This window comes from Trichechus manatus, unplaced genomic scaffold (assembly GCF_000243295.1).
Source record: "Trichechus manatus latirostris isolate Lorelei unplaced genomic scaffold, TriManLat1.0 scaffold00013, whole genome shotgun sequence".
In the NCBI taxonomy this organism is placed as follows: Eukaryota; Metazoa; Chordata; class Mammalia; order Sirenia; family Trichechidae; genus Trichechus; species Trichechus manatus.
In genome coordinates, this window is record NW_004443949.1 from 1,123,603 (window position 1) to 1,136,897 (window position 13,295).

General features: G+C 40.2%; 1 protein-coding gene across 1 annotated transcript in view; it reads left to right on the plus strand.

Moving 5' to 3' along the window:
- Positions 1 to 10,714: 10,714 nt before the first annotated feature.
- UGGT2 (UDP-glucose glycoprotein glucosyltransferase 2) overlaps positions 10,715 to 13,295 on the plus strand; it is a 189,255-nt gene continuing 186,674 nt past the window's right edge. The window contains exon 1 of the mRNA XM_004371389.2: positions 10,715 to 10,948. Within this exon, the coding sequence (XP_004371446.1) occupies positions 10,791 to 10,948 (158 nt within the window). The 5' untranslated portion in view covers positions 10,715 to 10,790. The remainder of the gene's footprint in view (positions 10,949 to 13,295) is intronic.

Genomic DNA, 13,295 nt, shown 5'->3' on the forward strand with positions numbered 1-13,295 from the left:
TTAAACTTACACTAGGAGGAAAATTCCTGAACGTGATAAAGGGCATCTGTGAAAAACCCACAGCTAAGGGGTCCCTTGGATGGCACACAAGAACGTACTTGGCTGCTAACCGAAAGGTTGGTGGTTTAAATCCACCCAGAGGTGCCTCTGAAGAAAGAACTGGCAATCTACTTCGGAAAAAAATCAACCACTGAAAACCCTATGGAGCACAGTTCTAATCTGGCACACAAAGGGTCACCGTGAGTCAGAACTGACTCGATGGCAACTGGTGGTGGTAACATCATGATTAGTGACAAAAGAAAAGATGTTTCCCTGCTAAGATCAGGAACAAGACAAGGATTCAGTTTTCACCATTTCTGTTCAGCATTGCACTGGATTTCTAGTCAGTACAATTAGGGAAGAAAAACAAATAAAAGGCGCCCAGATTTCAAAGCCAGAAGGAAAACTACCCCTATTCACAGAAGACATGATCTCATATCTAGAAAATCCTAAGGATTCCACCAAAAGGTATTAGAACTAATAAATGAGTTCAGCAAGGTTGCAGAACACAAGACCATACATAAAAATCAATTGTGTCTATGTATCTGCAATAAACAATCTAAAACTATACTGTGGTTATATGAGAGAATATTCTTATTCTTAGTAAAAACACACCCAAGTATTAGGGTAAAAGGGTGTGAAGTATTCAACTAATTTTAAATGTTTCAGAAAAATATATGTACGTTGTCTCAGTCTCCGAGGGATGCCATAACAAAATACCACAAAGTGGGTGGCTTTAGAGAACCGAAACTCATTTTCTCATAGTTTCGGAGGCTGGAAGTCCAAGTTAGGGTTATCAGCTGTGTCAATGCCTTCCCAAGAAGACCTTTGAGGGAAGACTTGTTCCGTGAGTCTTTCCTAGCTTCTGATGGCTGCTGGCAACACTTGGTGTTCGTTTGCTGTTTATAGATGTATCTGCCTCTGCTATCCACGAAGTCTTCCCTCCCCCTGCATGTAACTCCCTTTTTATAACGTAGACTCAGAAGGAATTAGGATTAAAACCTCCCCCCTACCGCCTCCTCGCCCCCGCCCCACAACATGGCCTCATTTAACTGATAACAAAATTAAAACCCTATTTGCAAACAAGGTCACATTCGCAGGTACAGGGGTTAGGTCTTCAACATATCTTTTTGGGGGACGCAATTCAATCCGTACCACATATGTAAAAATTAATATATAAAGAGAAGGAATGATGAAAACAAGTGGAGGGATATTAAATAATTGCTGAGCCTGGGTAAAGTTTATATTCTTGCAATTTTTCGGAAATGTTGAAATTTTTTATCAAAATTAAAAAGCTGCAAAAATAGTAGCAACCTTATAATTGTTAATGATGTATTTTTACTCTCAAGAATGAACCTTAAGAAGTATCCAGAAGTATTTAAAGAAATTTTGAATTCAGTGGCCTCACAGGAGTGATGAGTTGACCAGGATGACTTCAGACTAGAAAAAATTTTATCTGTTTGGCTACATGTTTCTGCCTTAACTTTCTAGTCCCAACTGCCATTAACATCTTTTATTTTTGTTTTTAGATTATACTTAAAGTTCAGAATGCTTTTGACGTGAAAGAAATTGTTATTTTATTTTATTAAGATCAGTTGCTGGGTCAGGAGGATTTTAAGCTTAAATTACTCAAATGATGTAAATTTTCTTGGCTCATGATACTCAATACAACTAATTTAAGGCAGTGATTTTTTAGCACTTCCAGTTGCAAATATAACAGAGTCAAGATAACAATTGAATAGTAAAATAGTTTTATATTTTGTTAGTTTTGAATTACAGTATTTTTTAAATAAAGGCACTTGCTGACTTACTGCAATTTGACTTTCAGCTAAGTAACATGTACTTTCTTCAACCAATTACACCCACATTATGGTACTTACATTAAGGTAGAAGACACTTGCTTACGGCAGATAGTCTACTTCCTGATGTGGTCTTATAAATTTTCCTCTGGCTTTCAGAATCTCCAACACTCTCACTGTCCCAAAAACAAAACACTGAACATATAAAGGCAAACACAGCCAGCTATCCACACAATACACACCACTCTCTTATTTCTTAAGAACAGCATCCCAATTTTTTGGGGGCAGCAAGGTTAGTAAATGTGCCTAGATTAAAAATTATGTATCTGAGGCTCTCTTCATACAAGGGGTACCCATATCATTGGATGGGGCCTTCAGGAAATTTTGTCCGATATACTTAACTCAGTTGACTCCCAGGTTTTGCCTTTTGTTCTTGTTATTTCCTGTTCATCCTGCCAGGAATATATAAGTGATATTTGGAGACTCAGGAGCTGTCTGTGATGATAAGATTAAAAATCACCTTTGAGCTGCCATACCAGCTCTAGATCTGCTTACTTCTAAACTTCTGGTTTCATGAAAAAAATAAAATCTTCTACTACTTTAAAATTTTTATATATGGAAATGTCTTAACTAACTCCCTCATTTTTGAAGGATGTTTTGCCAGATATAGAATTCTTGGTTGACTGTTTTTTCTTTCAGCAACTTGATTATGTCATCTGACTACCTTCTGACCTCCATGATTTCTGAGGAGAAATTGGTACTTCATTGAGTCTCCCCTGGACATAATGTGTTCTCTCTTGCAACTTTCACAATTCTCTTTTTGTCTTTCAAAAGTTTGATTATGACTTGTGTATCTATGTGGATCTCTTTGTGCTGATTTCTACTAAAAGTTCTTTGCGTTTCTTTAAAAATTAATGTTTTTCATCAAATTTGAGATTTTCAGACATACTTCTTCAAACAGTCTTTCTGCCCCTTCCTCTCTCTTCTGTTCTGGGACTCCCATTATGTATATATTGGCACACTGGGTGGTGACCCACAGGCCTCTTAGGCTCTGGTTCATTTTTCTTCATTCTTTTCCTCTGTTTCTAAAAGTGCATAATCTCAAATTGATCTGTCTTAAAGTCTACTGATTCTTTAGCCAACTCAAATCTGCTGTTGAGTTCCCTAGTATTTTTCATTTCAGTTATTATACTTGTTAATTTCAGAATTTCTATTTGGCTCCTTTTTGTAATTTTTATCTTTATTGATGTTCTCTATTTGGTGAGCTATTGTTTTTATGGTTTCCTTTACTTATATAGACATGGTTTCCTTTATTTTTTTAATGATATTTAAAATAGCTAATTTTAAGACCACCTAGCAAGTGCAACATCTGGGCCTTTCAGGGATAGTTTCTATTGATTGCTTTTTTCCTTGTGTATGTGCCATATTTTCTTATTTATTTGCATTGCTCATGATTTTTTTTGTTGGAAACTCATTATTTCAAACAATACAACGTGGCAAAACTGGAAATCAGATTTTCTTTCCCTCCCCAGGATTTTTCCTTGTTCCTGATTGTTGTAGTTGCTCTTTGTTCGTATAGTGAGTTTTATGAACTAATGTTTAAAGTTTGTTTCTTTGTTGCATGTGGCCACAGAAGTCTCTATTTGGTTAATGTCTTAGGCTGGGTTCTCTAGAGAAGTAATACCAGTGAATTGTGGCTATATATATACATACACAGAGGGAGATTTATCTCAAGGAAACGGCTTATGTGGTTCTAGAGGCTAGCAAGTCCCAAATCCCTGGGTCAGGCATCAGGCTGGAGGCTTCTCCTGACTCATGCAGCTGCAGGGGCTGATGAACCCAAGATTGGCAGGTAAGATGGCAGGCTGCTGGCTCACAGGCTGCAGAGACGGATGAATCCTAAGATCTGCAGGCAATACAGCAGGCCGCTGGCTCAAGTCCCAAGAACCAGAGGTCAGATGATGACGAGGCAGATGCAGGATTCAGAGTGAGCAAAAGCCAGCGAGCTTTGCCAGAGCATCCATATATATTGGATATAGGCCATACACCCCCAGGATACTCCCCTTACAACTGATTGAATGATCATATCACATCACATCATGGAGGTGATTACATTATATCACAAAATGGAGGATAACTGCATCATTACAAAACTGCCAAATTACACCATTACATAACTGCCAAACTGCATCATTCCAGAAAAGCTAAACTGTGTCATTACGTAACTGCTAAACCAATGAGAATTATGGGCCAGCCAAGTTGACACACAACCTTAACTATCACAGTTAACTTTGTAGTCAGCGAATAATTTGACTGAAATGTCCTTAAGTGCCTGGAGATTTTCATGCCACACAGGTATGTGAATAATGGTTCCAAATCTATGTGGCTGGAGACCTTAGGTTAGGAATTCCCAGAGAAGTGTTTTCTTTTCTGAACCCAAGTCCAAAGGGAACACAGGTATATATGTCTACTGTCTCCCTTTTATGTGGCAGCTCTTTCTTTCTCTGATTCTTTTTTCCTGTCTTTCTTTTTTTTTTTTTCCTAGTTTACCCAATAAAAAAAGTGTAGGATTTTTATGTGGTTGGTGATTGATCCACCTTCCCAACTGGCTAAGGCGCCTGTTCCTTGCTCATATGACACATAAAACCCAGGCTTTAGACCACCAGGGATTGACAGATATCCTCAAGGCAAATGTCACCTCAGATTCTTGCCAGCTTAGCCACGCATTAAAAAAATATTTTTTAAAACTAGTATATAGAATTATTGGTATGCTATACTAAAAGAGTTTCTCTGAACATCTAGTCCCCTCTAGTGCCAGAAATAAAAGTCTTAGTTTTGTGTTTTAATAGATAATCTTGATGACTATTCTTTCTTCCTAGAATATTCCATCTGAAAAATCCTCCTAATGCTCCACTTTTCTAAGTCATCTAAGTCCTACACATTCTTCAATGTCTAGATAAACCATCTATTCTGTGAGGGCTTTCTTAGGACTGTCTTTCCTTTAATTCCTGTTATATTTATTGTAACATGCCAGTCCTTTAGATCTTGTCACATAAAACTTCTTATTATGATTTACTTATGTACTATACTCTTAAAACCAAAAGGTCGGCAGTTCAAATCCTCCAGGCGCTCCTTGGAAACCCTATGAGGCAGTTCTGCTCTGACTTATAGGGTTGCTCTGGGTCGGAATCGACTCGATGGCAATGGGTTTGGTTTTTTTGGTTTATGTACTATACTACCTTCTCATCTAAACTACAAAGTCACTTAGGCTTTGAGACAATGTTTCATACAGTAAATGTTAAGTAGTTACCCTACAAATACTTATTTTTGTTGTTAATAATAATTTCAGTACTTTTCAGTGCTTCCCTAGGGAATGAAAGAATTTGTGTAGCTTCTCTACTAGAAGATATAAAAGCAGAGTGTTTCATTGTCTTCAACCAGCATGTTTTGATCCTATGTTTTGTTGAAGAAATAAAACACAGAAGCAAAAGAATGGTGATTTAGCAACCTCTGAATAAGTGCATAATTATAAAATACTAAGTATGTATTTCAGTATAGAAGGCTATTATTGTAGTAAATTTTAAGTTTTTATATCATCTCAAAGGATTAATTTAAAAATCATTATGTGTTTTGCATAATTTACTGTTTGAAAATTACCTCAGTAAACTGCACTGAAAAATGTCATCAAACATACCAGGAGTTAGACATTTGTGGAGCAATTGTAATCTATTCTAGATAAAATATGCAAACCTTTAAAAATCAAACTTGCTGACAATTAAAAAAAGAAAACTAAATCATTACTCATTTGATTATGATTTTGGTCTAATCTTGCCCAGGGAGTTGACATATAATAAATTATACGTATATACATTCTTCCCTAGGGAGTTGACATATAATAAATTATATGTGTATACATTCTTCCCAACCAGGATGATAAGTAAAATACTTTTACATATTTAAGAAATTCAAACACACACACAAAAAAATGAGAAGACCTACAGGGTAATATTTTAAAAGGCTATTTCAGCTGTGGGACTTCATTCAGGCTGAGAAAATTAAAGTTTCATTATATAACATGATAATTTAGCAGTAACTTTATCATCACTTTGCACCACTCTTTTCATTAAATACATATAGTTCATGCTTCACATAAAAAAATTCAGAATGATTTATGCTATTAAACAGAAGATTCTTATTATAAAGCATTCATTAATCACTTTTTCCACATACAGTGAAAACTGCTATCCTAATCAATTTTAATTCATATCACCCTATGTGAATAATTCTGAATTGTGTTTTGCTAAAAAATGTTGAAATAAATTGTGTTCCTGAAGTACATGTAGCTCATAGCTAACCTGTATTAAACGGTTATTGATAGTTGATGTTAGAATACTTTGCTACACCACTGATATGAGTGACCTTTACTGTTACTCAATCTTTTGGTATTTTAGTGTTTCTGTACATACATAGACTTATATACAGATAATAACTGTGAGCCCTAGAAGGGATCTTAAATGTCATTCAGTCCTATCCTTTTGTTCTTCAGCAAAGGAAATAAGCTCAGGGATGAGCATTCTTAGGAATGTTTCAAAACAACCTAAATTTCTAGGCAAATACTATGTAAACAAAAATGATAACAATTATGCTTTTAAAAAACGGCCCTGGATTAAGTAATTTCATCGTCTTCAAAGAGAAATGTATCACCTCTATTCTGAACTCAAATATACTGGAATGTATATTAATATATGTTTTAGTGCTGTCTTTAATAGTATATTTTATGTGACTTTTAACACAACAAATCATTTCTTAAAGATTCACAACTCATTAGATAAACCAACATTTAAGACATTCACCATCAATATCTTATTTCCTTCAATTCACAATGGCAAAAATTCAATCTGCAAATAACTGGAAACGGGGAATTAATTAAAACAAATATTTATGAAAGATGCTTAATATATTCTTCTGTCATGCTCTGTGGATAGAAATGAAGACTTTTTACTCAATTCTCCTATCCTTCTGTCTACCTATCCATAAAACAAGCCACATCAATATTTACTGAGCTCCAATAACATGCTAAGTATTTGTGCTAGGTACTGTAAGGAAAGCCAAAAATGAATAAGGCATGAGCCCTGAGGGAATATATCATCTTTAGTAAGAGAAATAAGTACTGTATTCAAATTTCTAAAAATGAGAATTTAAATGCTACCTGACTGTTAAAGAGTTTATGGCAAATTAAAGGAGGAATAGTTCACTAAATAAGAGAAATAGGAAATGAAAGCCAAAGTTAGGAAGTGAAACTTGTTTGAGTAGAATTTCCAGGGCAGGGTTTTCTAAGGAAGGGTATAGACTAAGAAAATAAGAGAAAATGAAAAAGGGGAGTGACATGTTTAGATAACTTCCAGAGATGCAGTTATTTTACTGAAACTTGAATACGGTGGGAAGGGATGGTGAATCAGTGGATTCCCTATTTTCCAGATGCTGCTTCTCTTTACTATACACTTTAATATTTATTATAAAATTACTCTCTTCTGAATAGAAAAAGAGTAATTCCTGACTAGGAGTCAGAATCCTGAGGCCCCACCTCTGCCCAGTTAAATAAAACTGAAAAATTTTGATTTGTTGGATATTATGTACTGGAAAACCTGTTCACTCTGCTGCAAAGTTTTTGTCTTTGAATCTGATGTAGTAGATGCATGTGCTTGGGGTCAGACAGTCCTTGGAATCTAGCCTCAATCATGGCTGTTATTTTGGCTGATAATGACAAAAACAACTTTTTTTTTCTCTGTCATCCTTTATTTATTTATCGTACTTTAGATGAAGGTTTACAGAACAGTTTCTCACTAAACAATTAGTACACATGTTGCTTTATGACATTGATTAACAACCCCACGACACGTCAACACTGCCCCTTCTCAACTTTGGGTTCCCTATTACCAGCTTTCCTGTCCCCTCCTTGCCTTCTAGTCCCTGTCCCTGTACTGTTGTGCCCCATTAGTCGCATTTTGTTTTATGGGGCTGTCTTTGGCTGAACGCTGAACCTCGGGAGTGACTTCATTACTGAGCTAAAAGGGTGTCTGGGGGCCATACTCTAGCGGTTTCTCCTGTCTCTGTCAGGCCAGTAAGTCTGGTCTTTTTTTGTGAGCTGGAATTTTGTGCTACGTGCTTCTCCAGCTCTGTCCAGGACCGTCTGTTGTGATCCTGGTCAGAGCAATCAGTGGTGGTAGCTGGGCACTGTCTAGTTGTACTGGTCTCAGTCTGGTGGGGCCGTGGTAGCTGTGGTCCATTAGTCCTTTGGACTAATCTTTTCCTTGTATGTTGTTTTCTTCATTCTCCCTTGTTCCCAAAGGGGTGAGACCGGTGGAGTATCTTAGATGATTGCTCACAGGCTTTTAAGACCCCAGATGTTACTCACCAAGGTAGAATGTAGAACATTTTCTTGACAAGCTGTGTTATGCCAATTGAGCTTCCCTGAGACCATGGTCCCCACAGCCCTCCGCCCAGCAATTTGGTCCCTCAGGGAATTTGGATGTGTCTATGGAGCTTCCATGACCTTTCCTTGAACAAGTTGCGCTGGCTTCCTCAGTATTGTGTACTGTCTTACCCTTCACCAAAGTTACCACTTATCTGTTGTTTATTTAGTATTCCCGCCCCACCTTCACATCCCTCATAACCAACAAAGATAGTTTCTTTTTGTGTGTAAACTTTTTCATGAGTTTTCGCAGTAGTGGTCTCATACAATATTTGTCTTTTTGTGATTGACTTATTTTACTCAGCATAATGTCCTCCAGTTTCATCCATGTTATGAGATGCTTCACAGATTCATCATTGTTCTTCCTCATTGCGTAGTACTCCGTTGTGTATATGTACCACAGTTTATCTATTCATCTGTTGATGGGCATCTAGGTTGTTTCCATCTTTTTGCTATTGTGAACAATGCTGCAATGAGCATGGGTGTGCATATGTCTATTCATGTGACAGCTCATTTCTCTAGGCTATATTCCTATGAGTGGGATTGCTGGATCGTATGGTATTTCTATTTCTAGCGTTCTAGGGAAGTGCCATATTGTTTTCCAAAATGGTTATATCCTTTTGGCTTCCCAACAGCAGTGCATAAGAGTTCCGATCTCCTCGAAGCCTCTCCAACGTTTGTTATTTCCAGTTTTTTTGATTCGTACCAGTAATGCGGGGTCAGATAGTATCTCATTGTGGTTCTAATTTGCATTTCTCTAATGGTTAGTGATCACAAGCATTTCCTCATGTGTCTGTTGGCCGCTTGAATGTCTTCTTTGGTGAAGTGTCTGTTCATTTCCTTCGCCCATTTTTTAATGGGATTATTTGTCTTTTTGTTGTAGAGGTGTTGGATTTCCTTGTAGATTTTAGACATTAGAACTTTGTCTGACTTGTAATCTCCAAACTTTTTTCCCCCAGTTTGTAGGTTCTCTTTTTACTCTTTTGGTGAAGTCTTTTGTGAGAATAAGTGAAAAACAGCTATCATTAACTGGCACTTTTCTAAGTCCTTTCACCTATTGTCCTCTAAATTAGTGCTCTCAATCTTTTATTTGCATAAGAGCCACCTGAGGTTTCTGTTGTTAAACTGGAGATTCTGATTTAGTAGGTCTGGGGTGAAGTCTGAGGTTGTGCGTTTCTAAGGAGTTAGCGGGTGATGTTGATGCTGCTGATCTGTGGACTACTCTTGAGTAGAAAGGCTAAAAGGGTCGTACCTAGCCAGCAATATCAGTATCACCTTGGAACTTGATGGAAAATGAAATGCAAATTCTCAGGCCCCATTCCACACCTGGAGTTACTGAGTGGTGCAGACAGTTAAGTACTTGCCTGTTAACCAAAATGTCGGAGGTTTGGGTCCACCCAGAGGCACCTCAGATAAAAAGCCTGGCAACCTACTTCCAAAAATTTAGCCATTAAAAACCCTGCAGAGCACAGTTCCACTCTGACATATGTGGGATTACCATAACTTGGGAATCAACTCAACAGTAACCTTTTTGTTTTGTTCTGTTTTGATCCCAGACCTACTGAGTCAGAAACTCAAGGGTGGGCCCAGCACTCTGTCTTAACAAGCCTTCCAGGTGATGATGATGCTTGCTAAAATCTTCTAAATTACTGGTTTTCAAACAGAATTGCACACAGGAATCACTTGTGGGGTTTAAATAATGTTGATGCCTGGATCCCACTCCCAAGATTCTAATGGAATTGGTGTGTAGCGCAGTGGTCCTGCGTTAGGCTGCTAACAAAAGGTCAGCAGTTGGAATCCACCAGCCGCTCCTTGGAAACCCTATGGGGTAGTTCTACTCTGTCTTGCAGAGTATCTATGAGTTGGAATCAAGTCTGCGGCAATGGGTTTGGTTTGGTTGTTGGGTGGGCATCGGGCCCTCCCAGGTGACTCTCTAGGCGATAGTTTGGGAACCACTAAACAACCTCGTGGGGCAGGAACTTTAACTTTTACAGGTGTTATTTCCGCTCTGGATCTAAGGAAGGATATAGACTAGGCAAACAGGGGAGAGTGAAAAAAAGGGGAGTGACATGTTTAGGTAACTTCCAGAGATTCAGTTCCCCACAGATTCTGGCATCTCCAGTCAGCCTTAGTTGGCAGCAATCGCAGTCCAGCTTTGAGAGCTCGCCTCTAGGCTCAGTGTCACATGGCCTCTGTCCGAGGACCTGAGGTCCCCGTTCGGACTGTCCCAAGCATCCCTGGCAAGCTCCGACGTACCTCAGAGCGCAGGAGTCCCGCGAGTCGGCCCTTGGGGCGCTCCCTCCACGGCGCCGGGGCGGGCCACGCATGCGCCCGGGGCGGCACGCCGGGACCTGGGAGCCGAGTAACGGACTGGAGCTCCCTCCACCGGAAGTGGGCGGCCTCGCGGCGGGAGCTGCCGGCTGTTGCGTGGCGACTGCGGGAGCCGGGGTCCGAGGGAGTCGTGCTTTCCTCTCCGCGCTATGGCGGCGGCGAAGACTCTCTGCGTAGAGCGGCTGCTCCTAGGTGCCATACCACTGTGGCTGTCGCTTCTCGGCGCCGCGACGGCCTCCGCGTCCAAGGCGGTGACGGCCCGCTTGGCCGCTAAGTGGCCGGAGACGCCGTTGCTGCTGGAGGCGAGGTGGGTGTGGGCCGGGCGGGCTGTGGGCGCGCTGGGACCCTGGCTCTTCCCCAGACCCTCTCCTCTCCGGCCTGACCTGAGCAGCAGCTAATTGCGCTGCTTCTCTGGCCGCACTGGTTAGCGGCCCGCCGGGCATCCCCTCCGGTCGTCTTACCGTCCGCGGCTTCGGGCTCACTTCAGCGCTCTCTTGCGACAACTTTTCCCCTCAGTTTGTACCGAGCATGGCAACTGTGGCTCACCAGGTTTTTACAACTTCGGTGCCCTAGTTTTATTAGCATTTATGAAGGGGGAAAAAGGGGGGGGGGAGTGTGGCTTTTAATGCCAGCGCTTCGACTGATGTCCAGCAGTCCAATTCGAGGAGAAATAACACCGGCAAAGCGGTGTTGGCCTGCGAGTCCAAGTCCAGCTTGCCAGTTGCTGCCCTCGGTTCGTCCCAGTCTGCACTCGCTGCTGGTCACTGCGGGTCTCCCTCCACAGCCTCCCCACTTCGCCTGCTCTGGACACACGGAGGCAGGAGCCGGGTGTGTCCACGGGGAAGGACACCTAGTTTCCTAGGGAGAACATTCTGGCAGTTCCCAGGCTTGAGGTAGAGAAGGCAGCGCCGCACAAGTTAATACTTTTTCTGAATCTCTTCCGGTGGATTTAGTTTATGAGGTATCATTTACTATTCAGGAACAAAACTTGTAGCTGTTGCATTGTGCCCTTTAGTATTCCAGTAAAATTAAAAAACAACCCATAGCCACCGAAGTGAGTTCCGACTCATAGCGATTCTATAGGATAGAGTAGAACTGCCCGATAGGGTTTCCGAGGAGAGGCTGGTGGATTCGAACTGCGTACTTTTTCGTTAGCAGCCACGGTTTTAACACCAGCTGGTTTGTAAATTTACCAGAGCAGCAGTTTGTGGTCCTAAAAAGCGACTCCATCACCCAGGTTACATTGCATATATTAGATACTAAAAAATTATATTTAGTAAATAATTCTAGCTAAAATGTGCTCCCTTCCTCTCCTTTTCTCCTTTCCCCATATTCTCCCAGAGCTTGCATGGGTCTGATTTTATTCTTAGTCTTAACTTCTTGCAGTTTAGTACCGGTAGTTTCAGTCCGGTTTCCACTGGCCTCAAGAGTCTTAGAACTGGGATTCCTGTAGGATGCTCTGTAAAGTCCTCCATAGTGCAGCCCCAGTCTAATTTACCAACCTCTTCACTTGTTGAAGAGCCCTGGTGGCACAATGGTTAAGCAGCTTCGCCGCTAACCGAAAGGTTGGAGTTTCAAACTGCGCTGTGGGAGAAGGATGTGGCAGTCAGCTTCCATAGCCTTGGAAACCCTACGAGGCAGCTCTACTCTGTCATAAAGGGTTGCTGTGAGTTGGAATCAACTGGATAAGCAGTGGGTTTGTTTTTGGTTGACTTGTAGTGGGTTGAATGGTGGCTACCTGAAAAGATCATGAGGATGGCGCAGGACTGGACTGTGTTTTGTTCTGTTGTACATAGGGTCGCTATGAATCGGAACCGACTCCATGACACGTAACAACGACCTGAAAAGATATGCCTACTTCCTAACTTCTGGGATCTGTGAATGTGATCTTATTTGGAAAAAAAGGCCTTTGAAGATGTAATTAAGGATCTCAAAATGAGATAACCTTTGCTTATCTGGGTTTTTCTCATTCATATTTGTTTCCCTCAGGGCACAGGACATAGAAATAAGTGCTCAAGAAATGTCGATTCAATGGCAGGGACTTTTTGTAGCTAGTGTACACTTCCAACCACTATCAGAATTATTTCTATAGCATACCTGATTTCTGCAATCTAGTGTCTGTTCCGATAACTCAGTGTTTTTCTGTTGTGAACAAATCTAAATTGTTAGCAGGTATTTATGATACAAACTAAAATCTTTCTCACTGCACCCTGTACGTACTGGTCCTGGGTCTATCCTTCTGAAATAAATCCATTTCTTCAGTGTGATGTTGTAGCAGGCTAAAACCTGTAGTTTCTTCAGCCATAGCTCTATTATTTTTTTTCTAGATTTCATTATTCTGCTCATTTTCAGTTTGGTCATGTTTCTAATAAAAATTTTACAAAAATCAAAGAAGTTGAGGGGAGTAAGTGGAAGAGGAAGAATTTAAGAGCATTGGACAGATTGAAGGAGCTCAGGAAATAGGAACTTAAGAAAAGTAATAGCTTTCAGTTTGCCAAACTCAAGTTTTTGGATTTAAAGTGTTATTCTGGGGAATTTCTTTTTCATAATATGTAATTACACCTGAACATAAAACAAAAATCCTCACAACTGGACCAATAAGCAACATCATGATAAACGGAGAAAAGATTGAAGTTGCCAAGGATTTCATTTTA